Source organism: Camelina sativa, chromosome 12 (assembly GCF_030686135.1).
Source record: "Camelina sativa cultivar CO46 ecotype springtype chromosome 12, ASM3068613v1".
In the NCBI taxonomy this organism is placed as follows: domain Eukaryota; kingdom Viridiplantae; phylum Streptophyta; class Magnoliopsida; order Brassicales; family Brassicaceae; genus Camelina; species Camelina sativa.
In genome coordinates this window covers 39,446,029-39,471,705 of record NC_141891.1, presented here as the reverse complement: position 1 = coordinate 39,471,705, position 25,677 = coordinate 39,446,029, and the positions used below count along the sequence as shown (strand labels likewise).

The following is a 25,677-nucleotide window of genomic DNA, read 5'->3' as shown; positions in this document are numbered from 1 at the left end:
AATCCAAAGCATTTTAGTAACATTTTAACTTTTTAAGCAGTGACTACCTGAATGGATGTTTAACATATTTTCTTTGCATTTCTTTTTTGTGACCGTACACTATTTTTACTCATCCAACATATTATTATTAACTACACTAGATTTTAACCCGTGGACATCACGGGTCTATATTTTTTATTATTATTTTATAATTGCTTGCTTGTTAAGTTGTGGTTGTTTCGTAAATAAAAGAATAACTAAAATTTTCAACCGCTTAAGGAATAATTAAAATTTTCAGCCGTTCAAAGTTCAAACGGCTAAAATGTTAATATTAATTTTTAACCTGCGGTACACTGTGTGACTATTTTTTGTTTAGTTTGTTTTATTTAGTGTTTGAGATTCTATTTAGTTTTTTAGTTATTAGAACAAAAAATAAAGGATTTAAATACATAATAAGTAATTTATAAGCTGTGATTAAGTCATATTTTCATAATGATTTACTTATTTTACAAAATCTTAGTTAAAGTAAGTTGATTTGATATGTTAAATATTCTAATATTAGTAGTGTTGATAAATAATAAAATAAGAATTTAACTCGTGTTTATGCACAAATTTAATGATATTTTATTAATTCCAACATGTCTTCTTTATAATACGTCCTACTATATAACAACATTGTATAGTATTTTAAACTTTTTATAAGCTTTTATTTATAATATTTTAAAGTTTTTATTAAGTTTTATATATATATCAAAAATATGATTTAAAAAAATGAAAATCAAAGTTTTTATATATATTAACATTTTTATCTACATTCAGAATCGAAACGAACATGTTTTGAAAAATAAAATAGGAATTAAATTGTTGTTTTCTTTGTTTGCAAAGAATTTAGAGATAGAATATCTTCAAAAAACAATAGAAGGTGTCATTAATATAGTATAGCTTCTGTTTCCATAAAATATTGATTGTAGTTTGTTACATTTCTAGTAGAAATGAAATGTAAAATATTTAGGAAACAAAATCTGATGTAATTGTTATTTTAAGAAATTTTCTAGGGGTTAAGATTGTAAATAATTTTTTAAATAACTACAACTAAAAGGACATAACACAAAATGTACTTCAAAAATGTTAATATAGATATGTATATTCATAAAAAGAATAAGAAATAATGTGCGGTAAAATAAAAAGATTTTACTTTTGCATTTTCTTGTACTATAAATGGGAAATTAGTGTATATCAAAATCTAGATTACTTAGACACATATTTCAGAATCTAATAGATTTTTTAATCTATACATATTGCTTGCCATTTTTCACAAAGTGCATTCATTTTTTTATTATATTGTAAACTAATATTAGTTAGTTTTATACCACATACTGTAAATTAGGTAAACTCCGTGTCTTGTATTATTCATTAGGAGAAATATATATATATATATATATATATATATATATATATATATATATATATATATATATATATATATATATATATATATATATGATACGCACAGAATATGGAGACCAATATCTTCAACCTTCTTACATGGTATGAGAGCCATAATGATCTAATGATAGGTTATGTTCCTGTTTCTAAGCTATGTGATTCTTTTGTTTATTTTTGTTTTCAAGCCAAATATATCTTGTGACAACCTGTCCGTGGACCCCACTAGCCTCACTGCTAGTTGTCCCCATAGGCTGGCCATGCAGGGCATCGATCATAACCCATCACTGTGGACTAACTCACATAATCCACCAGTAGGTTATTGGTGCATCAGGCGTTCCTCGAACCCTGGTCCCTCACCCTTTAACAACCTTCCCACAGCAGTGAGGCTAGTGGGATCCACGGACGGGTTGTCACATATCTACATTCAAGTTCATCATAATCTAAGCCATCAAGCTTCTTTTTTATTCAAGTCTACCATCTTACACCTCTGAATCTAAGCCAAATGCTTCTTCTTTTATAATTTTTATTTTCAAGCCAAAAGTGCTTATCATTCAAGCTTATATATCATAAGCCTTTGAAACTAAATTGAATTTCTTTTGAATATATATTTTTTTTAAAAACTGCTATTATCGTTTTCTCAAGCTATATAATGCTTCTTTCTATTTAGGCCCTGAATGTTTAATAGTTTTTGGCTAGATTTTGGTTTTTGTTTTTCTAAAAACCAGTTTTACAGCCTTTCAAGATTTTACAAAATTGGATTCCCTAAAAATTGGGGAATCTAGTTTTTGAAAGATTTAATTCATTTTCAAAGAAAAACCAAAAACTCTGTTATATTAGTTTCTCATTTTCTTCTCTACGTAATTCTTTTTTATTTCATTTTTCAATTTTTATTTTCATTTCTTAATTTTTTTAATATTTTTAACAGAAACCAAAAACCAAATAAATAAAAACCAAAAACTAAAATCAGAAAACCAAAAGCTAAAAACCAATTTGAAAAACCATTCCATTATTATTATTAATGCCATTCGTTGAACATAATAATTATTATTTAATACAAAAATAGAAATGAGCATAGATGTCAAATTTATTTTATTAAGCGATATATAAATTATCTATTTCTTTTAATAGTTTTTTACAATTAATTCTTTATTTATTTTCCGGTATACACTCATCATCTCTTGCATATACTCTTGTTTCACATTCTATTATCTCAGTTATAATATATTGATTATAAAAATATATCATAACTATATTTCATCTTTTTTATTTTCTAGTACTAACATAGACATTAAAAATCTTAGAGAATATACTTACCCTTAATCGTGAAGTTCTACATATAATTTTTGCTTCCTAGTAATGAATCTCATAATTGGACTCATTGCTATCCATAAACATCATATTGTTACATCAAACATTACATTTTATCTAACTGTTTGATAAAAGAAAAATTCTGTTCACATATATAATTTTATACTTAAATATGTATAGTTTACTTCTTTTTTTTTTTGGAACAACAAATATGTATGTATAGTCTACTACGTTTCTATATAGTGTTCTTTAGTTTGATTCCCTAAATCTACAAACACATAAGATTACTGTAGCTTTTAAATATGTGTATTTATCCACAAATAGAATTCTTTTAAATTTTAATTAAAATTTTACAATCTACCACTAGTATACAAATAGCTATCTCAAACTATATAACTACAAAAATTCTTCTTAGTATTTTCCACTTTTTTTTTTCTTGGTGTGTGAGATATTCAGAATAAGTTTTGTTTAATATGTTTTATTGCAATTAACCTTACACATGTCTCTTAAATATATACATTATTTAATTTTTGAGCACTTGATTAATATTTTCTCTTTTTTTTTGGATATACTTTTGTTTAACAAATTTCACCATTTTTCAATTTTGAAAACGATAAATAATATAGATCACTCAAACTATTTTAATTATTTATTTTATTTAGAAGTAATAATAATATGCACCAAATCCTTCTGGTTTTAATTGGTAACATGAATTTCTAATTTAACACTTTAACAAAAAATAGTCTCAAGTTTTAAATACACACACATATATATATATATATATATTAATTACATTATAGTATTATACTATAACTGAAAATAATAATATACACCAATTTTTAAATGATAACATGAATTTACAATTTAAGACAAAGAATTGAATAACCTCTTGATTTAGAATACCTTTAAATTTGTGTGTTTGTTAAGAAAAAAAAATCTTATTTACTTTATCCTAATAATTGTAACTATTGAAAGTAATTATTGTTCCATTAAATATTTACACAATTATTATATGCTATGATAGAAATATCTAATTTTATATTTATGTATCTCTATTCATATTTTACTTTGATATTTGTTTTTGGTTGTATTTTTTTCATTTTTTAATTATATTTTAGTTTAAATTATTGTTTTTAATAATAATAAAAAGATTAGAAAATGAGTGAATTAATTGATGTATTAACTTTAGATTTTATGTTCTTTTGATGATATGGATTAATTTGTTAAAATTGAAAATAAAAAGTGATGAGGTGGAGGAAGGAGAAGAGAAAAAAAACCAACTTTATATATATAGATTCTCTTCACTTTTCCTTCTCTAACCATCGTTGATGTCGGCCATCTCAACATCACACAACTCATCATCGGGTCGGGTCTTTAGCAAATTTTGCTCAACAACAACAACTCATCTTCTCAATAAATAACTGGATCTCCTTTTCAACACTTAGACTTTTCAATCTCAAGCCGTTATTTCCGCTTTACTTCATCCCCCATTGAGTTTGAGGGGCGTATAGAATGATCTAGAAGATCCTTATAATCAAAGAAGATATATTATAAATATATTATGGAGATTTGTGTATATCTTATATGATTATATTAATTAGATAATTATGTTAATTCATTCCCTATAAATATGTATCTCTATGTACATTTATCCTTATGAGAGTCAATATACTATTTCCTAAACACTAGGGTATATCTCTAGATTTTTTTCCCTTATATTTCATCTTTTTCTACTTAATAACTGAAAATAAAATATAAATTGGTGTCCATACTTCACATTATGGTAGTAACTTTTTGGATAATTATCGACATGCAACGATGGATTCGTTATCAATATTGCGGGGAAAAACAAAGAAAAAGACGAGCTTAAGTGCATTGGCACCATATCTCTTGCTTTGTATTACTCTATTCTCCATCACTTTCTTCTTGTTTCCTCAGAATTCTCTCAATTCCATCAATGATCACAACGTTCTCTACGTCGAACCTCAACCAAGTAAGTTTAAATGTTCTTTTTGTCGAAATGCAAAGAGCCAAATACCAAATTGTTGAAAATTTTTGTCATTCATTGTTATCGTCGGTTTAGATTTTAAGGACTGTGACTTGTCTAAAGGACAATGGATTCCAGACGAAAGAGGGTCGCTGTACTCAAACTCTACCTGTCCTACAATACCCGACTCGAAAAACTGCTTAAAACATGGGAGACCAAACAGAGATTTCTTGTTCTGGAGATGGAAACCTGAGGGCTGTAAACTTCCGAGATTCAATCCCAAAGCTTTTCTTGATCTCGTTCGCGGCAAAAAGATGAATTTCATTGGTGATTCTGTGGCCAGAAACCACATGGAGTCTCTTCTCTGCCTCTTGTCAATGGTAAGACTCTGTTTGTTGAAGATCTTGTGACAAAACTTCTTAAGCAATTATAACTTAAGAAGTCTAGTTTCTTTGCTTTGGTTGCGCAGGAAGAAACTCCGAAAGATATCTACAAGGATGCAGAAGACAGAAACAGGATATGGTACTTTAGAGACCATGACTTCACTCTATCTACCTCATGGACTAAGTTTCTAGTGGCGGGATTCGAGAGGACTCGCGCTAACAAGACAGGAACAGGAATTTATGATATAGATGTCGACAAGATCGATGAGCAATGGGCGAAGGATCTGCCAAATACAGACATTGCCATTGTTTCAGCTGGTCATTGGTTTTTCAGACCAATATACATACATAGAGGAGATGAGACAATAGGTTGCATCTTCTGTAACTTACCAAACATGACTCAGATTAGCTTGAAAGAAGGGTTTAAGCTAGTTTTCTCAGCTGCTTTTAAGCACATCAATGGATGTCATAACTGCAAAGACAACTTAGTGACAGTTCTCAGGACGTATTCGCCGTCCCATTTTGAGAATGGGACTTGGAACACTGGAGGAGCTTGCGGGAGGTCGATCCCTTTAAGCGTAAATGAAATCAACCAGAAGAGTAGCGATATGGAACTCAGAACATCTCAGATAGAGCAGCTTGAAGAGATTAAACGTGTTAGCTTTAAAAAGAGGAAGTTTGCGGTTTTGGATGTGACTAGGGTTATGCTAATGAGACCAGACGGGCACCCGAATTCTTACTGGGGAAATAAATGGATGAAAGGTTTCAATGACTGTACTCACTGGTGCTTGCCCGGACCAATCGATGCCTGGAGCGAGGTTCTCATGGCGTTACTTAGACAACTCTTGTAAATCTAGAGGATAAGAACTTTTATAATGTATAAGGTGATGTCTTTGAGTCAATTGTCATAGCAACCTTTAGTTATATGTGTTACAAAGAGAAGACACATATTTACAGGACATATACAAAACTGCACATACCTGGCATTGTTTCATGTATTCATGATCATAGCCTGCAAAAAACATTGAGCAGAGGAATAACAGTTTCCACCATTCTTACTGTTCATGTGAAGACATAAAACATTAAAAAAATGTCCCGGGATCTTCCAAAGAATCTCAAAGTGCATAAACTCAAAATAGATGACATAGAATCAAATCGACATAATGGAAAATTTTAACAGATCACTGCGATCTAAAAGACCACCTTGAACAGAACAGACCACCAACCATGACAACAACAGAAGGCTTCTATTGTATCCTAACAGTTGACTCTAGATATCATAACATATCATTCAAATCAAAACACATATCGACAATATAATTAGAGAACTGAGAAAGGTGAGATTGATAATTCTCCAACTATTCCTTACTCCTTTGTAATTCTGAGTTGACTTCTAAAGATCCTCGAAGCAATTTATCAAAAAGTGGAGTTAATAGAAAAGTTCACCAGATCATTGAGTAACAGCAAACTTCTTCAGCTACCATGACTACAACACAAAGCTTCTATTGTGTTTCTATCAGTTAACTCTAGCAATCATAACATCGTTCAGATCGATTAAAAGCTTCAAAGTGAAAGAGACAGCTCAGATTGATAAATAGCAATTCTCCAACTATTTCCTTAAGAAATTACGAGTTCAACAGTAAAGATCGATGCTTTACATGGAGAAACAAACTTACATATAAAAAAAAACAGTAAAGCTAAAAATCATCAAACCAACCACAACACAACACATATTAAGACTCCAAAGTGTTACCAAGTGGAAACGAGAAGACTTCACGAACAGGAGAAAACTCAACAAGACCAATCTCCATACCATAACCATTCACCGGAAGCTTCAAATCCCTCAAAACAGAGAAAGCCTCAGCCATACGCGACTTAGGAACATCGAGAGCTACAGGACAACACGGAACCCAAGAATCAACACGGTAATCTTCACCAATCTCAACAGACTCTTTCTTCAACGTATCACATATCTGAGACTGAAGCTGAAGAAGCGAAAGAGACGGCGTCGGAGACAGGAAGAGCAAGTTGTTGTCGCTAGAGAAGCTGCCTATAGTGGAGAACGAGATCGAGATTGGTTCTTGCTTAGATACGAAAGTTTTGATGACGGATTCGAGTCTAGTTGAGTCGAAGAAAGAGGTGGAGAAGAGTGTTATGTGTGGACGAGACTCAGTGTTGATCAGTTTGGTGCTGATTTGACGGCGAGCGAAGACGTTCCAAGCTTTCAGAACTTGGTTTTCGAGTGCTGGGTCGAAGTAAAGCTCGATTGCGTAGCCTTCTGACATTTGATTCCGAGTCGCGAAATCGAAGATCGGAGATTGACGGATCACGATCGGAGACTGAGAGATCTCTCCAAAATCTGGAGATACGAACAAAGGAAGATGGTGGAAGTAACTCAAAAGGGAAAGTGAGAGAAGAAAATGAAAATTTCAGATTTGGTTTGTGCATTTTAACCGAATCAAACCAAACTCAAACCGAACCGAATTTAAATTGAAAATTAACCCAAATTTAACCGAACCAAATCTAAATTGAAAATTAACCCCGAAATGTTTCAGTTTTACATGAAAAGGTCCCCAATGTTTTAAATTGTTTAAAACGTTACCTCAGAAATATTTGTTGGAACAGATTCTTGTTGTTGTTTCCGTGGAACGAGGAACAGACTGACCCTTCTTAGGGTTTTGTTTCAGTCTCATCATCTCTTCAAAAATCTATTTCTCTTCGATTGTATACGGTCACCTTTCAGTCAAAAAGAGCGTTTGCTTTGCTCTAAGCCCCTCTCTTCAAATAAGAAAATTATATAGGGATTAAAAAAGGTGATTTACTGTGCTGACGTGGAGGGCGACGGGAAAGGTGATTTAGGGTTTTTGTCTTCTTGTGCACGTTTGATGCCGGCGGCGGCGTCTCCGGTTCTCGGAGGGGTGGCCTCGGAGCAGGAGGCCTTGGGGGATTCACAAGGGGGTGAACGGGGTTCGCAGCAGGATTCTGCAGTAGAGGTTTTGGCGATTAATTCTGATCAGGGTGCAATAGCGTCCAAGAGGGTTATGGGGGAGGCTCCTAAACCCAAGAGATCTTATGCCAACGTTACTCGTAATCCAGTATTTACTCAACAAAAGTTTGATGTGGTGGAAGTTGATGGGATGAAGCGAGTGGTTGTCCCGAAGGAGGTTTTTGATGGAGCTAAGCCGCTTTGGGAGGATTTCCTCCTTGGTAAGTTTCTGAGTTCTAAGGCTCCCCATGTGGGGAAGATACATATGATTGTCAATAAAATCTGGCGTTTAGGTGATACTTCAACACTGATTGATGTTTATGAGGTGAATGAAACGACAGTGAAGTTTCGGATTAGAGGTGAAAGTATGAGACAGCGGGTGTTAAATCGTGGTATGTGGAATATCATGGATCTACCAATGGTGGTTTCAAAATGGTCTCCTTCTGCGGAGGATGCACAACCTGCTTTGAAGTCGATCCCACTGTGGGTAACTCTTACAGATGTGCCTCCCTCTCTGTTTACTCATAAGGGTTTGCAATTTCTGGCTAGTGCGGTAGGGAAGCCTCTACGATTACACCCTGCAACAGAGGCTTGTACCAGTTTTGATGTTGCCAAGATTCAGGTTGAAGCTGATTTGACAAAGACTCTGCCTCGTGATTTTGTGTTTATGGGAGAGGAAGAGGGGGAACTTGAAGCCACCATCAAATACTCTTACCCTTGGTTGCCGCCAAAATGTGTAGAGTGTGGAAAGTGGGGCCATCTCAAGGAAACCTGTTTAGCAAAGCCACTTACTCCGTCTTTGAATGAGTCAGCCGATACGGCAAATGTTACAGAACAAGATAAAGTTCAATCTACAGCTGTTGCTGAGGAAGGGGTTTCATCTGTTCCAGTGACCGCGACTAGACAGGTTTCCCCAGTTCAAGATCTCTCGAAGGTAGTCACAGGGGAAGAGGAATGGCAAACGCCTAAGACGGTCCGTAGTCCTGGGAAACAACATAACACGGAGAGTCAACAGAATGTTTCTCTCTTATCCAATGCGTTCTCTGCGTTAAGTGATCCGGAAGTTGCAAAAGATGACCCTCCCGCTGCAGATTGTGATCTACCGCATACTGCAGTTGACAAAGGAGGTATTGCCACAACTCAGGGGCAGGCACTGGAGTCCTCTCTCCCACAGTTGCGTCCCTCCCTCCCAAGGGGTTCAAAGACAGCTCATAAAGTAATTTCTAACCCTTCTACTCAGCCTCCTAGTTTACTACCTAGGGATCAGAGTAAAAAGGGTCCCTCCAAACGTTGTTAATGTCAGGTTTCTTCTGGAATGTTCGCGGTTTAAATCGATCTACTAAACATTCCGTCATTAAGAAGTGGGTTCAGGATCAAAAATTTCAGTTTGGTTGTCTAATTGAAACAAGGGTGAAGGAACGTAAGGCACAATGGTTGGGTGCGAAGTTATTTAGGGGCTGGTCACTTATGACTAATTATGAGTACCATGCTCGAGGTCGTCTTTGGGTGGTTTGGCGGGACAATGTAAGACTTACTCCGGTTTATAAAAGTAGTCAACTTATTACTTGTTTGGTTAAACTCGAAGGGGAGGAGACAGAGTTTTTCTGTTCGTTTGTATATGCGTCTAATTTGGTTGAGGAGAGGCGAGTTCTGTGGGATGATCTGCGTGATCACCAGAATTCACCGTCTATGAGGGATAAGCCATGGCTTATTTTTGGCGATTTTAATGAGACCTTGGATGTGGAGGAGCATTCGAGGGGAGTTGAAAGTCGAGGAACAACAGAGGGAATGCGAGATTTTCAATCAGTGGTGAACTTTTGTTCCTTAGCTGATCTGGCTTCTCATGGTCCCCTGTTTACTTGGAGTAATAAACGGGACAACGATCTCATTTCAAAGAAGTTGGATCGGGTGTTAGTTAATGAAGCATGGTTGTCTGCTTATCCGAGTTCTTATTCAGTCTTTGAAGCAGGGGGGTGTTCGGATCATTCACGTTGTCGCATTAACATTACTATTCCGGGGGGAGCTCCACACCGTCGAAAGCCTTTTAAATTTGTAAATGCAATGGCACACTTGTCTGATTTCAAACCGTTGGTGGAGACTTACTGGTCAAGTTCTGAGGCAATTCACATGTCTACTTCCTCGCTGTTTCGGTTCACAAAGAAGCTTAAAGCTCTCAAACCGAAGCTGCGTTCTCTGGCTCGCGGTACCGTTGATCACTTAGTGGAGAAAACAAAGGAGGCGTATGTCACTCTTTGTGAGAAGCAAGAATTAGCACTTTCACATCCATCTCAAAGTGCAATGGAAGTAGAGAAAGCGGCGTATGACCGTTGGAGCTTTGTTGCGGGACTTGAGGAAAAATACTTGAAGCAGAAGTCTAAATTGCATTGGTTGCGAGTAGGTGATCGTAATAACAAAACTTTCCATCGAGCTGTCCAAACTCGCCAAGCACAAAATATGATACGGGAGGTTCAGAGGCCTGATGGTACTACTGTCTCTGATGTGGAGGGGATCAAGAGTGAAGCTGAGCGTCACTTTAGGGAATTTCTACAATATACTCCCCCAGACTATGAGAGCATTACGGTGGAAGAGCTGAAAGGCTTAATGCCGCTACGCTGTTCTTTGGCAGAACAGAACAACCTCACTCGGCCTGTCTCTGCGGAGGAGATACGGTCAGCTCTATTCTCTATGCCATCGGATAAATCACCGGGGCCGGATGGGTTCACTGTGGAGTTTTTTAAGGCTGCTTGGGATGTAATCAAGGCGGAGTTTGTGATTGCAATCCAATCCTTCTTCATCAAAGGTTTCCTCCCCAAGGGTGCTAATGCTACTATTCTTGCTCTTATTCCTAAGAAGGAGGAGGCAAGGGAAATGAAGGACTATAGACCCATTTCATGTTGTAATGTAATCTACAAAGTGATCTCAAAGATATTGGCAAACAGATTGAAGCTCCTCTTGCCTACTTTAATAGCTGGTAACCAGTCCGCTTTTGTTAAAGATCGTCTACTGATTGAGAACGTTCTCTTAGCTACTGAACTTGTAAAGGACTACCATAAAGACACCATTTCCCACCGGTGTGCCATCAAAATAGATATATCTAAGGCTTTCGATTCTGTGCAGTGGCCTTCCCTTCGGAATGTTCTCACTGCTTTGGATCTCCCGCAAGAATTTGTTCACTGGATTATGCTTTGTGTTACAACAGCTTCGTTCTCGGTTCAAGTCAATGGAGAACTTGCAGGTTTTTTTAACAACTCGAGGGGTTTAAGACAAGGTTGCTCTCTCTCCCCTTATTTGTTTGTGATTGTCATGGATGTGTTGTCTCGGTTGTTGGATAAGGAGGCTGGAGTTACGTTCGGATACCATCCCCACTGCAAAGATCTTGGCGTTACTCACCTGAGTTTTGCAGATGACATCATGGTGCTGTCTGATGGTCAGGTGCGGTCTATTGAAGGTATTGTCTCGGTTTTTGAAAAGTTTGCGAAGATTTCGGGTTTGAGGATAAGTATGGAGAAGTCTACAATATATTGGGAGGGTTGAATGAGTTTGAACGCCAAGAAGTAATGAACAGCTTTAGTTTTGCAGTAGGTCAGCTCCCGGTGAGATATTTAGGTTTGCCCTTGGTCACTAAACGTCTCACTGAGTCGGATTACGCGCCCCTTATTGACCAGATAAAGCAGAAAATTGGTTCTTGGACAGCTCGTTTCCTGTCTTTTGCTGGTAGATTGAATTTGATACAATCAGTGTTATGGAGCATCTGTAATTTTTGGTTATCTGCTTTCAGGCTACCGCGGAAGTGTATCCAGGAGGTAGATATGTTATGCGCAGCTTTTCTGTGGTCTGGTCCGGATTTAAATCATCATAAAACAAAGGTTGCTTGGAGTGATGTCTGCAGGCCGAGAACTGAAGGGGGGTTGGGGTTACGGTCGTTGACAGACATGAATAATGTTGGTTGTTTGAAGTTAATTTGGCGTATTGTGTCAGGGGGGGACTCGTTGTGGGTCAAATGGCTAACAACCACTCTTCTTAAGCGGAAAAATTTTTGGTCACTTCCCCAATCCACTACTGCTGGGTCCTGGATGTGGAGGAAGTTACTAAAACTTAGGCCTCTGGCGGCAAGTCTGTGTAAAACAGAGGTAAATAATGGTCTCCGAACGTCTTTTTGGTTTGATACTTGGTCGAGCCTGGGTCGTTTGCTGGATGTGGCAGGGGAGAGAGGTGTTATTGAGTTGGGGATAAGTATTCATATGACAGTGGCAGATGCTTGGGGTACACGGCGTCGACGAAGACACCGACTCCAAATATTGACTCAAATCGAAGCAGAACTTGATTTAACACTGAAGATATTATGAGAAACTCAAGATATGAAGGAGATAAGCATTACTTCTTTATTGCATATTTCTCTCTTAGTTTGTTATTACAATTGTGAGCCTTTATATACAAGAGACATTAGGGTTCTTAGGGTTTTCTACTCAGTGCCAAGTATTGCAAACCTATTGGCTAGCTGAATTGGAGTGTTACAGCTAATCATTTGCTTTTCCTTTTCTGGCATTTTCTGAGATGTTCCCTTTGATCTAACCATAGTCTTGTCTTCTTGTGCAGGAAGATTCTGGAAGGATAAACCTTGTGTTGCATTATTGGGCTCGTTCATGGTTTTGGGTCTGTAGGCAATATTGAAAGCCTTGTTGGGCTTAATATTGCGCTGGCCCGTTTGTTGAGACAAAGACTTCCCTTTTGTCGTTTTAGTTGACCTACTTCTGTCTTTCTCAGCTTGTTCGATAGATCTGAGATGTACTTTCATCTCCTTTTCACTATCTTCTATTTTGACATCAGATCCGTGATGATCTTGAGGATATCTGCTTATAGTCCCCCTCAAACTCGGAGTGGGTGGGAAACACACGCCGAGTTTGGTCCGTAATCGTTCAAAAGCACCAACCGGAAGCGATTTGGTGAAGATGTCGGCGATTTGAAATTCCCCTGGGATGTGAGTGACAGTCAGGGTGCCAAGAGCGACGCGTTCACGGACGTAATGATAGTGGGTTTCGAAGTGTTTGCTTCGTTTGTGGTAGGCCGGATTCGCCGTTAAGTACACGGCGGAGAGATTGTCACAGAAGAGCTCTGGGGATTTAGGAAGTGGGATCCGCAACTCCTTGAGGATTTTGCAGAGCCAAGTGACCTCAGAGGCGGCTTCCGAGAGAGCCCGATACTCCGCTTCAGTGGAACTTTTGGAGACGGAGTCCTGTTTCTGAACAGCCCAGGAGATGATGTTCTTGCCCAGGTATGTGCAGTAACCACCAGTGGAGCGACGAGTGAGGTCACAGCCAGCATGGTCGCTATCACTGTAAGCTCTAACTGTGCAGTCAGTATTTTTGTGAAAAGAAATTCCCATTGTTATGGTCCCCTTGATGTAACGGAGAATCCTTTTGAGCAGGTGAAAGTCGGAGTACATAGGAGCGTGCATCCTCTGACATACGAAGTTCACCGCGAATTGAAGGTCAGGTCTGGTGAGTGTTAAATACTGGAGTTTACCGGCTAAGCTCCGGAAGTATGTCGGATCCGGGAAGGGAGCATCGTTAGCAATTCGTCGATGGATGTCCTGAGGCAATGGGGTTGGCATCGGGTTACAACGCTCCATCTGAGCTACCACAAGTAAGTCTTCTGCGTACTTTTGTTGAGACAAAAACATTCCTCCTGAATGATATTGACATTGAATGCCAAGGAAGTAGCTCATTCTTCCCAAGTCTTTCATTCGAAATTGCTTGTTTAATTCCTCTAGCAACTTTGACAGGGCAGCAGAGCTATTACCGGTTATTGCCATGTCGTCAACATACAAAAGGAGGATAATCATGGCGTCATCTTTGATGTAGACAAACAGAGATGGATCTGATTGGCTGCAATAGAACCCAAAGTCAAGGAGTAACTTGCTGAACTTGTCGAACCATGCCCGAGGTGATTGCTTGAGACCATAGAGAGACTTGTGTAAGAGGCAGACATGATCGGGTTTTGTTGGATCCACAAACCCTGTAGGTTGTTTCATGTATACTGTCTCAGTTAAATCACCATGTAAAAAGGCGTTTTTAACATCCATCTGTTTTACTTCCCAGTTCATGATGGTGGCCAAATGGAGGACAGAGCGCACTGTAGGAGTTCTTACCACTGGACTGTACGTTTCAAGGTAGTCTATTCCCTCTTCTTGATCAAAGCCTTTTGCAACCAACCTGGCTTTGAGTTTATCTAGTGATCCATCAGCATTTAGCTTTGTTCGGAACACCCACTTACATCCGAGAACATGCATATCCGGTGTGGGAGGAGTAAGAGACCAGGTATTCGCTTCTTTACAGTTGCTCATTTCTTCACCCATTGCATTTGTCCACCCTTCGTGTTTCAAGGCTTCAGTCACTGTTTTAGGCTCCGGATATGACACTTTGTGAGTCATAAGTGCATATCTCGGGTTTGGCTTGCGAATGCCTGCTTTTGACCGTGTGACCATCTTATGTGTAGGTTGGCTCGGGGCAGGATCTTCTACAATGTCAGAACCTTGGCTTGGTGCAGTATCTGTTGCTGATTCAACATCATGAGAATCCTGTGTCACATCAGTGGCTTTAGGTGATGACTGAGACACTGAAGGTTGAGGATTGCTTGTCTCTGCTGGAGGGGTTGATATCTCAGCTGGAGGTGTTGATATCAGAACAGGTGTTAACTCAGGTAGTGTACTGATTCTGCTTGTTGCGGATGGTGGAGACACAGGTGTACTTGGTGGAGTGCTGAGTTTGCTTTGTTCTACAGGTTGTGATGAGCAAGATGGTGTAGATGGAGCTGTTGAGACCTTTGGGGATGAGGGAAGAGAGCTGTTGCCTATAGAAGCAGGATCAGAGCCTGTCGTACACCCAGAACTCTCTTCCTCATGCAAAGGTACTACAGCTACACTACTTCTCTGTGGTAAAGGGGGGAAGTCAGCTTCTGTGAATAATGGACTTGTTGCTTGGACTGTGTCTGAATTTGTTGAGGCAGGTGCTTGCACAGGGGTCGCTTCCAGGCTACGTAGCCACACTTTCATTAATGGTGTTGGATTGGAAGGCTGTTGGTGTTGATGTGAGTTCGTAAAGGGGTAATTCTCTTCATCAAACAACACATGCCGGCTTATGTAGACTCTGCCTGTGGTAGGTACCAAGCACCTGTACCCTTTATACTTTTCATTGTATCCCAAGAATACACACTTAAGTGATCTTGGGTCAAATTTTGTGGCAGCATAGTCTCTGAGTGTGGGATAGCAAGCACAACCGAATACCCTGAGTGCTGAGTAGTCCGGTGTTCTTCCCAAAAGAGCTTCGTATGGACTGCACCCGTTGGTCAGAGTAGAGGTAGGCAGCAGATTTATCAGAAAGTTTGCTGTGTAAAAGGCTTCAACCCAATACTTTTGTGGAACTCGACTTTGGAACATCATAGATAACCCCAGTTCCACAATGTGTCTATGTTTTCTTTCAGCCAAGCCATTCTGTTGGGGAGTGTGAGGACAAGAGACTAACTGCTGAACGCCACATTGTTGTAAGTGTTTGAGAAACTTTGTACTCATGAATTCACCTCCACCATCACACTGAAAAGTTCCTATTTTGTTCTGAAACTGATTTTCGACTCTTGCTTGAAAGACAGTGAAGACTGAGAAGAAATCAGATTTCAACTTTAAAGGATATAGCCAACAGAAGCGCGAGAAATTGTCAATGAAGATTACATAATAGCGAAAGCCTTGAAAAGAACTTATTGGAGCAGGTCCCCAAAGATCACAGTGGATTCTTTCTAAGGGCCTAGAAGCAACATAGCTAGAAGAAGAAAAAGGTAGTCTGCTACTCTTGCCAAGTTGACATGCTTCACACATCTTCTTGACACCTTTATTGATTTGAATAGCTTTTATTGCAGATAGTTGCTGAAGAACTTGGTCATTCGGGTGCCCCAGTCTTCTATGCCATACATCTTCACTTACAGAGTGTTGTCGTGTGGAATAGAACACTTTCTTAGGTAAGTCCTTCAGTATGTATAAACCATTATTGTAGTTTCCTAGAATCAGCAGCCTCTTTGTTTCCTTATCATTAACACGAACCACGTCATCATCAAATTGAAAAGAGCAAGGATAATCATTTGTGGCCTTAGAAACTGACAATAATGATTTTGCAATATCAGGACAGACCAATACGTCGTTGAGAGGAAGCTTACCAGAGGTTGTCTGAAGACTAGTTGATCCGGTGTGAGTGATGGGGAGAAAATTACCATCTCCAATCATGACTGAGTCTGATCCAGCGTAAGCTTGAGCTCTCTGCAGATTGTGTGGGGAGTTTGTGACGTGTACAGTGGCTCCTGAATCTGTGACCCACTCAGTTCCTCCATGGTCCGTGACATCCGTGATCCTCAGAGCAGCCAGCGCTTGAGGTACATCTTCATACTGATAGCTGCTGTCAAATCTATACCAACATTTGATAGCTGGATGACCTTGTTTATTGCAGATTTGGCATACCACCTTTGCTTCAGTACCATTGTTGTGTGAGGATATCTGTTGTGGAAAGCCCCTGCCTTTAGTCGAGTAGAAGTTCCCTCTTCCACGAGAACCACCGTTTCTGCCTCTTCCTCGACCCGATTGATTGGTGAAGAAGGCTGTGTGAGGTGATGCCTCTGGAGCTGTGCTGTAAGTGGATAATCTGTCTGCGTAGGTTATGAGCCGTGAGGTGACATCATCAAAGGTAGGCGGTGGCACCAAATCTATCATTCCTTCAATAGAGACTTTGATAGGTTCGTACTCTCTGTCTAACCCTCTGAGCACTGCAAAGATCTTCATTTTCTCCGGTACTGGACTCCCTATAGATGCTAGCTGTTCACAGACATTTCTTATGTCTCTTAAATACTCTGACATGGGCCTTTCTAGCTTTTCTGACGATTGTAGCTTGCCTTGCAGTTCGAAAAGGCGTGAGGAGGATACCTTGTTGAAGTGTCTTGCCAGAGCATTCCATAGTTCCTGAGCCGTTGTAGTACCAGTGACTTCCGCAAGGATATCTTCTGACAGAGAGCCTAAAAGCCATGCTCTGACAATCTGGTCAGCCCTGAACCACTCGCCGTAGTCTGGATTCTGAACCGTGGTAACTTGGCCTCCGATGTGTGGAACTTGAATGACAGCACCAGGTGGCGAAAAGGACCCGTTCACAAATCCAAGGAGATTTTGACCAGATAAGAAAGACTCGAACTGAGATTTCCATGAGATGTAGTTTTTCTGGTTTAGTTTTAAAGTGACGCAGTTTGAGATGTTTAGTGCAGGAAACGGAAAAGAATAGAGTTCCATGGACTGATTTGCCATCGCTCTGATACCATGAAGATATTATGAGAAACTCAAGATATGAAGGAGATAAGCATTACTTCTTTATTCCATATTTCTCTCTTAGTTTGTTATTACAATTGTGAGCCTTTATATACAAGAGACATTAGGGTTCTTAGGGTTTTCTACTCAGTGCCAAGTATTGCAAACCTATTGGCTAGCTGAATTGGAGTGTTACAGCTAATCATTTGCTTTTCCTTTTCTGGCATTTTCTGAGATGTTCCCTTTGATCTAACCATAGTCTTGTCTTCTTGTGCAGGAAGATTCTGGAAGGATAAACCTTGTGTTGCATTATTGGGCTCGTTCATGGTTTTGGGTCTGTAGGCAATATTGAAAGCCTTGTTGGGCTTAATATTGCGCTGGCCCGTTTGTTGAGACAAAGACTTCCCTTTTGTCGTTTTAGTTGACCTACTTCTGTCTTTCTCAGCTTGTTCGATAGATCTGAGATGTACTTTCATCTCCTTTTCACTATCTTCTATTTTGACATCAGATCCGTGATGATCTTGAGGATATCTGCTTATAAACACGAGCCCACAGAAACGCAAATGAGGATGTTGTCCTTTGGAGAGGGAAAAATGAAAAGTTTCATCCAACTTTTTCAACTAAAGAGACTTGGAAGCAGATTCGTACTCCGGTTGCAGAGGTGAACTGGCACAAGGGCGTCTGGTTCAGCCATTGCACACCAAAACACTCTTTCTGTACTTGGCTGGCGGCCCGAAATAAACTCTCAACAGGAGATCGAGTAGCGCAATGGTCTCGCGTCGACCCGGGGAATTGCGTTTTCTGCAACAATACTGCAGAGTCTCGAGACCATTCGTTTTTCTCATGCCATTTTTCCTCAGAGGTATGGCAAGTTTCTGCAAAGAATATTTATAAGAACCGTTTCTCCACAAGCTGGAACTCAGTGGTTGATGCAGCGTGTAGTAACTGGCCAGATCGAAAGATTTGCTATCTAGCCCGTTCTGTTCTTCAGGCGACAGTATACACCCTTTGGCATGAGAGAAATGGGAGGAAGCATGGCGAACCACCAAACCCTCCCTCTCGACTTATTCAACAAATTGACAAGCAGATCAGGGATCAACTATTGGCGATAGCACTCATGGGGGATCGGCGTTACGAGGACGGTTTACTCATATGGCTAGGCTCTAGAATATGATTTTTGTATACTCTTTCTGAACGCATAAAAAACAGATGCACTAGTTGTACCAAAGATCTCTTTTTGAATATAATTTAACATTACATTCAAAAAAAATAAGCCCCTCTCTTCGATTACAACAAAGAATGGTTCGTTTCTCGTTCTGCTTCTTCTTTCTCTTGCTATCAGCTGGAGAGATATCATCGCAGTTGGGTTCTGGTCCACACATTACCGGTGTTAACATACTATTATCTCCGAAGACGAAGAACCCTGTTGAGTATCGCATTCAAGGAAGTGATGGCTGCTTCAAATGGTACCTTTACCCTAAAACAAATTGTGATTAGGATGAGCTTGCTTTAGGAATGATTGCTTTTTTTTTTCTTAACTGAGTTTTTCTACAGTGAGGCCATGTATGCTGAACCTCATTCACCAGTCTATGTCATTATGGGAGCCACATTGACTTACATCAATAACAATCAGGATTCAAAAGAGGTGAGATTAAATATATATTTCCTCTCTTTTAAAAACCTTTTTGTCTCCCCTTCCATTTGTTGCTACTTGCAAGTTCAACAACTTCTTCTCTCTCTGGCAGGTTATGGTTTGTGAAAAAGTGCAGTGCACTGCAGGTTCTGCTCTTGATCATTCTGTAATAAGCCAACACTCAGATCTTCTCCCGCAAGGTTCTGAAAGTACTCTCAACAATGCTGTACCCTTACAGGTTACAACTTTTACAGGATATTCTCAATAACTTGATGTGGTATAGGTACCCATACATCTGTTATGATATCTGCAATTGGATATATCACAGGTGCTTTGTTCTGTCAGGTTTCATTAGAGGCCCATATCGTTCCTCAAAACCCGGTCATTCACACTGGAAATTTGTTAAATTTTAGCATAGCAGGTAAAATGTGAAATATAATCTACAGAACAAAATGGATTTGGTCAATGTGTTACATCAAATACACTTGTAAGTATAGGGACGGAGCATCAAATATCTGGTCAATGGGTTACATCAAACAGAAATGTCCTATCCGTCAATGTCGCATCTGGCCAAGCTAAAGCGATCAGCCAAGGCTCCGCTCACGGTATTATGTTTTCATTGCTTTTCCTTGTGCATCAGCTGGATTTCTAAAGGACACTAAAGAGACATGCTTTCTCTTGCTCGCTAATCTTTGTCGCATCTGCACAGTTACATTTGAAGGTCATGGGTTGAAACTGCAAACAGAAGTCACAGTGCTGCTTGGAAACACCATCTGTCCTGCTAACTCCGGAGGGATGTCTGAATCTGAAACTGGGCCAGAAAATGTTATCAAGTTTATTTATTTCTTTGTATTTATCAAAGAATGTTTTAAGTAAATCTTATTATTAATGTGAGTTTTCCTTGGAAATATTTCTTACAGGTGGATTCACAGAGTATTCTTGAAGTAGTTACAACCATTTTAGGATGTGTTTTCGTATCTGTCTCTATGGTGGCTATTGCCTTTGTACTTGGCCTCAAGATTGACCAAGCTAAATTGGAGCGAAAACTTGAACAAGCAAAGCAAAGGAATCTCAAATAATATATTTTTAGACATATCAGTTTTATGTTTTACCACTTCTTGGCACTTTTAAGATAACGTTCAATCATTTACAAGTTTTATCTGTGAATATCTCTCTTGTATCTCCATCAATTCCATCAATCTATTTTGCTCGTTTAGCAACGCTTGAAGATTGTCATGTGTAAAAGCAGATATAATCGGTGTTTTTTTTTTTTTGTTTATACCTCTTGTTTAATGACAATACTTCTCTGTTGCATAGCAATCGCTTCTGTTCCAAGCGAAGTCTCACTAGTCAGTTCATAAAAATCAGAGTTATGTTCATCGGCTTGAGGCTCCTCTTACACATACTAGGGATGTCAATCGGGCTAGCCCTGCCTAGGGCAAAAACCGATGACATCTTGCTTTTACACTGAAAATCTTCAAGCGTTGCTAAACGAGCAAAATAGATTGATGGACTTGACGGAGATACAAGTGAGATATTCACAGATACAAGCGATTGATATGTCATTTACCAATACTTCTTTGTTATTGCATAGCAATCGCTTCTGGACCAAGCAAAGTCTCACCACTATGGTCATACAAACCAGAGTTATGTTCTACAGTTTGAGGTTGTAAGAAAATAAACGATTTTATTGTCTAAACTGCAAAAGAATAAATACCTTTTTTGTTATCTTGACTTGGTTCGTTGAGTTTAGTCTGCACACCTTGTGTTGATTACCATACATTGTGGCCGTTGGTCATGAAAATGCCTTTTTGTCTTTTAATTAGCTCTGTGGAGCGTACAAGTGGACTATTAAAAACGAGAAGGTCCAATTTAAATAATGGGCCTAAATTCAGGCCCATATATCTTATATTCAGAGACGCACGACGGGAACAATGATCGCCGTTTCTTGGAATCCTGTGCGATTACCTCACTCTCCGATAATAAACCCTAGCCGCGTCTTCTGGACAATTTCAATTTCAATTTCGTTGAGAGAAGAAGATACAATCCAGAGGAAAAAGATCACTTTTTTTCCTTCTGGGTTGAGGGAAGAAGATGAAGCCTTCTCAGAAGAGGGAACGCAAACACAAAAGACAAGATGCTTCATCGGCGGAAAACGCCGGCGGCGAAGTTAAAGAAGAAGCATCGTTACCTCAATCCCCTGAGCCAATTTCAGCTTCCGAAGCCAACAACCCATCTCCGTCGCGACGCAGCCGTGGGAGAGGTAAAAAGCGTAGACTGAACAACCAATCAGAAGACAATAGCCAGAGGACGTCGTCTCCGGAGCGTAGAGCTCGTCACCATCACTCTGATCAGAAGAATGGTGATTGTAGCAATGGGATGGTTGTCTCAACGACTACGGATTCGATTCCTTCTGCTCCGAGTTGGGAAACTGTTGTTAAAGTTGTGCCTTCAATGGATGCTGTGGTGAAAGTTTTTTGTGTCCACACTGAGCCTAATTTCTCGTTGCCATGGCAAAGGAAACGACAGTATAGTTCGGGTAGTAGTGGTTTCATTATTGGTGGAAGAAGAGTTTTGACTAATGCACATTCCGTTGAGCATCATACTCAAGTTAAACTCAAGAAGCGTGGCTCTGATACTAAGTATTTGGCGACAGTATTGGCCATTGGAACTGAATGCGACATTGGTATGCATCTAGTCTCTAATTAATGCATCTAGTCTCTAATTAATGCATCTATACATTGGACTATGGATTATTCTTTGTCTCCTTATTAGTTTCATTGACTAATCACAAGTGTGAATTATGAAATTGACTGTTATTGTCTATAAGCTGATGATGTGATACACTGGGATTACAGCTTTGTTGACAGTTACGGATGATGAGTTTTGGGAAGGAGTATCTCCTGTGGAGTTTGGAGATTTACCAGCTTTGCAAGATGCTGTTACTGTTGTTGGTTACCCAATTGGTGGTGACACAATCTCTGTCACAAGTGGCGTTGTTTCACGTATGGAGATATTGTCTTATGTACATGGATCGACTGAGCTTTTGGGATTACAGGTTAGACGCCACATTCGAAAGGTCTTTGTTTTTAGTTGCAGTGGAAGTTTTGGGCGCTTATAAATAGTGTTTTCTGTTTTTGTTTGTTTTTTTTCAGATAGACGCAGCTATAAATTCTGGGAATTCTGGTGGCCCTGCATTTAATGACAAAGGAAAATGTGTCGGCATTGCGTTTCAATCTCTAAAACATGAAGATGCCGAGAATATTGGTTATGTCATTCCCACACCAGTTATTGTACATTTCATTCAAGATTATGAGAGGCATGACAAATACACAGGTAACTCTCACCAATGATTTTTTTTTTTTTTGTTATCTCTACATATGCTATTTTTCTCATACTTGTACTGTTTTAGGTTTTCCTGTTCTTGGAATTGAGTGGCAAAAGATGGAAAACCCTGATTTGCGTAAGTCAATGGGTATGGAATCTCATCAAAAGGGAGTGCGGATAAGAAGAATTGAGCCAACCGCCCCAGAATCACAGGTTTTGAAGCCATCCGATATTATCCTTAGCTTTGATGGGGTTAATATTGCTAATGACGGAACTGGTAATAATTCTTACAGATAGTTTACATATTCGAGCTTATTTCGGGTTAAGTCTAGACATTCCCTGGCTATAACGTTTCTGTTTTTTTTCAGTTCCATTTAGGCATGGAGAACGAATTGGTTTTAGCTATCTTATATCTCAAAAGTACACTGGAGATTCTGCTCTTGTGAAGGTTCTACGTAACAAAGAAATACTTGAGTTCAACATAAAACTTGCAATCCACAAGAGACTAATCCCTGCACACATAAGTGGCAAACCTCCTTCTTACTTCATCGTTGCTGGCTTTGTATTTACAACTGTATCTGTTCCATATCTTCGATCTGAGGTCCTTTACTCTCTCTTCCTTACTTTCTCACTTTCTCTCATGCATCTATTATATAACTATGTCCCAATAATATGTTTTGCAGTATGGAAAAGAATATGAATTCGACGCACCTGTCAAGCTATTGGAGAAGCATCTTCATGCAATGGCTCAATCCGTGGACGAGCAGCTTGTTGTAGTTTCGCAGGTTAGTTTCTCCTGTTTTATACCGTTGTAACTATTCTTCCCTATGTCGAAGCCTCAACACCCATATACCTTCTTGCAGGTTCTTGTATCTGACATTAACATTGGTTACGAAGAGATTGTCAACACCCAGGTTTGTGAAATTTCATTATCATTTGTCACGCTGTTGATGTGTCTGTCACTCTAAATGTTTAACCGCTGTGTAGGTTGTCGCCTTTAATGGCAAACCTGTGAAAAACTTGAAAGGTTTAGCTGAGATGGTGGAGAAATGTGAGGATGAATACATGAAGTTTAATCTAGATTATAATCAGGTATATTTATTTTCTATCTCCCTAACTTTTAGGCAAACTTGTAACACAACTTCTAAAATTCTTTGTTGATATTACAGATTGTTGTTCTGAGCACTAAGACAGCAAAGGAAGCAACTTTAGATATTCTGACCACACACTGCATACCTTCTGCTATGTCTGATGATCTCAAGGCTGAAGAAAGAAACTGAGACAAAAGGAGGCACATCCATAAACAGGAGAGGAAGAGAGATTTTGGTCCATTGCAGGATACAGAAGCAAATACAGTCATAGAAAGACAGAGAAGCTCTTATTTTTCTTGTTCTGTTTGTTTTTTGTATTTGGAAAAATATGCAGGAAGAAAAACGTTGGTTTTCTCTATTATATTCTTCAGTCTGAACTTGGTAGAAGAATCATATATTCCCCCAATAGAAATGGATGAGATATGATCATATACATTTTTTTAAAGTGAACAATCCTCTCCAAGATACAAGTGAATTATCATAGCTTCTTCTTGTCCCAAAATATTTCACTTTTACGGTCATATCTGTTCTTATACGTCCCAAGTAGAACGACGTTGTTTCTCTAAGACCTTTTAAAGCAAGCCGTCACAGAAATTCTCTTCAACTGTAAACTTGCTCCAAGATTTGTCATTACTTGCGGTCCAAACATCCTCGAATTGCAAAACATGTAGAATGCTTTGGATGTAAACCAATGAACCACAACTTCAGAGGATAGCAAAACTAGTTATAAGATTCAAGCTCCCAAATAACAAATTTCTTGTTTTATTCATATGTTTTGGTAATCCAGGATCTTGAATAGAAAAGAAAAATACTTAGGTTCACCCCACCTCTCCATTCACCCCCTCTTCTTTCAGCCAATCAGAATCTTCCATCTAATATTTCATGAAAAATACTTAGGTTCACCCCTAGGGGTGAACCTCTCCATTCACCCCCTCTTCTTTCAGCCAATCAGAATCTTCCATCTAATATTTCATTTAAAAAATAAATCAAAATTAAATTAAAAAGCAAACCAAATTAAGGAAACAAATTCTGTATACTTATAATTAAGGAAAGTTAAATATTGGCTTGGTTTAGATTTTTAAAATTAAAATAAAATTATATGTCGGTTTGGGTTTACAAATGAAGTGGTTATGGTTTAGATTTTACAATTAAAACGAAATTATATGTCGATTTGGGTTTACAAATGAGGTGGTTAGAGTTTAGATTTTACAATTAGAACGATATTATATGTCGGTTTGGGTTCACAAATGAGATGGTTAGGGTTTAGATTTTACAAGTAGAACAAAATTATATGTCGGTTTGGGTTCACAAAAGAGATGTTAGGGTTTAGATTTCACAATTAGAATAAAATTATATGTCGGTTTGGGTTCACAAATGAGATGGTTATGGTTGAGATTTTACAAGTAGAACGAAATTATATATCGGTTTGGGTTCACAAATGAGATGGTTAGGGTTTAGATTTTATATGTGTCGGTTTGGGTTTATTAAAGAGCGGTTTAAATTTTTTAATTTTATAATAATGTATACAGATTTTATTTCCTTATTTTATAAGGGGTGAATGGAGAGGTTCACCCCTAGGGGTGAACCCTAGTATTGTTCACTAGAAAATAAATATTCAGATGTAGTTCGTCAATCATAATTGGAGTTTTCAGACAATTAAATGTTCCAAAAAACTCATAATATCTACTCACCAAAAAAAACGCATTTGCGAGAGCTCGTATGTGTCAGTCGAGTTTAATCCAATTAACATATTTAAAATTTTTAACGTAGTAAATTTTAATAACTTCAAATATATTTCGTGCAATATATTGAAGTAACTTTAGAGGGGTTATAGTCACCAATTATTTTTATTTTGCTATAATTTATTTTTCATCTTGATAGGAACTTTTTTTTTTCGCATTTAGTAATCTACTTCTTTCTTTGTAACAAGACGATACAAGATAAAAAAACACATACCTATACTAATTGAAACAAAATACTTAAACTGAGTTAATTGCACTTCTAAACGGATATAATATAAATGAATAGTTTGAATAAAAAACATGACATACCAGATTTAATCAAAGTGGGTCAACCACAATCAGAAGCACCACTAATAGTGTAGGTATCTAAGCTGCATGGAATTGGAAGCGAGTACGCGGAAGCGGAAGCATTTGGAAACATGAGAGCGAGTTTTTTTAAAAATTTAGGAAACGGGTACGAGTTG

At 38.4% G+C, this 25,677-nt stretch overlaps 4 protein-coding genes across 4 annotated transcripts; 3 read left to right on the top strand and 1 right to left on the bottom strand.

Moving 5' to 3' along the window:
- Positions 1–4,318: 4,318 nt before the first annotated feature.
- LOC104773818 (xyloglucan O-acetyltransferase 2-like) lies at positions 4,319–6,154 on the top strand. Its single transcript, XM_087478008.1, has 3 exons — positions 4,319–4,726; positions 4,817–5,100; positions 5,190–6,154. The coding sequence occupies exons 1-3, from the start codon at positions 4,552–4,554 to the stop codon at positions 5,952–5,954; spliced, it is 1,224 nt and encodes a 407-aa protein (XP_087334134.1). The 5' UTR covers positions 4,319–4,551; the 3' UTR covers positions 5,955–6,154.
- A 536-nt stretch (positions 6,155–6,690) lies between these two features.
- LOC104773812 (uncharacterized) lies at positions 6,691–7,552 on the bottom strand. The gene has a single exon (XM_010498477.3). It carries the CDS (start codon positions 7,386–7,388, stop codon positions 6,837–6,839), a length of 552 nt encoding a protein of 183 aa, XP_010496779.2. The 5' UTR covers positions 7,389–7,552; the 3' UTR covers positions 6,691–6,836.
- Positions 7,553–8,441: 889 nt separating this feature from the next.
- LOC147933354 (uncharacterized) lies at positions 8,442–20,132 on the top strand. Its single transcript, XM_087477417.1, has 12 exons — positions 8,442–9,183; positions 9,393–11,344; positions 11,749–12,044; positions 12,204–12,416; positions 17,961–18,562; positions 18,763–18,886; positions 18,975–19,065; positions 19,166–19,291; positions 19,399–19,474; positions 19,551–19,658; positions 19,763–19,878; positions 19,974–20,132. Exons 1-12 carry the CDS (start codon positions 8,457–8,459, stop codon positions 20,130–20,132), a joined length of 4,590 nt encoding a protein of 1,529 aa, XP_087333543.1. The 5' UTR covers positions 8,442–8,456.
- Positions 20,133–20,866: 734 nt separating this feature from the next.
- On the top strand, positions 20,867–23,916 carry LOC104732820 (protease Do-like 9). The gene is made up of 9 exons (XM_087477999.1): positions 20,867–21,739; positions 21,912–22,111; positions 22,209–22,389; positions 22,466–22,657; positions 22,749–22,981; positions 23,064–23,165; positions 23,244–23,294; positions 23,368–23,472; positions 23,550–23,916. The coding sequence occupies exons 1-9, from the start codon at positions 21,148–21,150 to the stop codon at positions 23,658–23,660; spliced, it is 1,767 nt and encodes a 588-aa protein (XP_087334125.1). The 5' UTR covers positions 20,867–21,147; the 3' UTR covers positions 23,661–23,916.
- Positions 23,917–25,677: the final 1,761 nt, after the last annotated feature.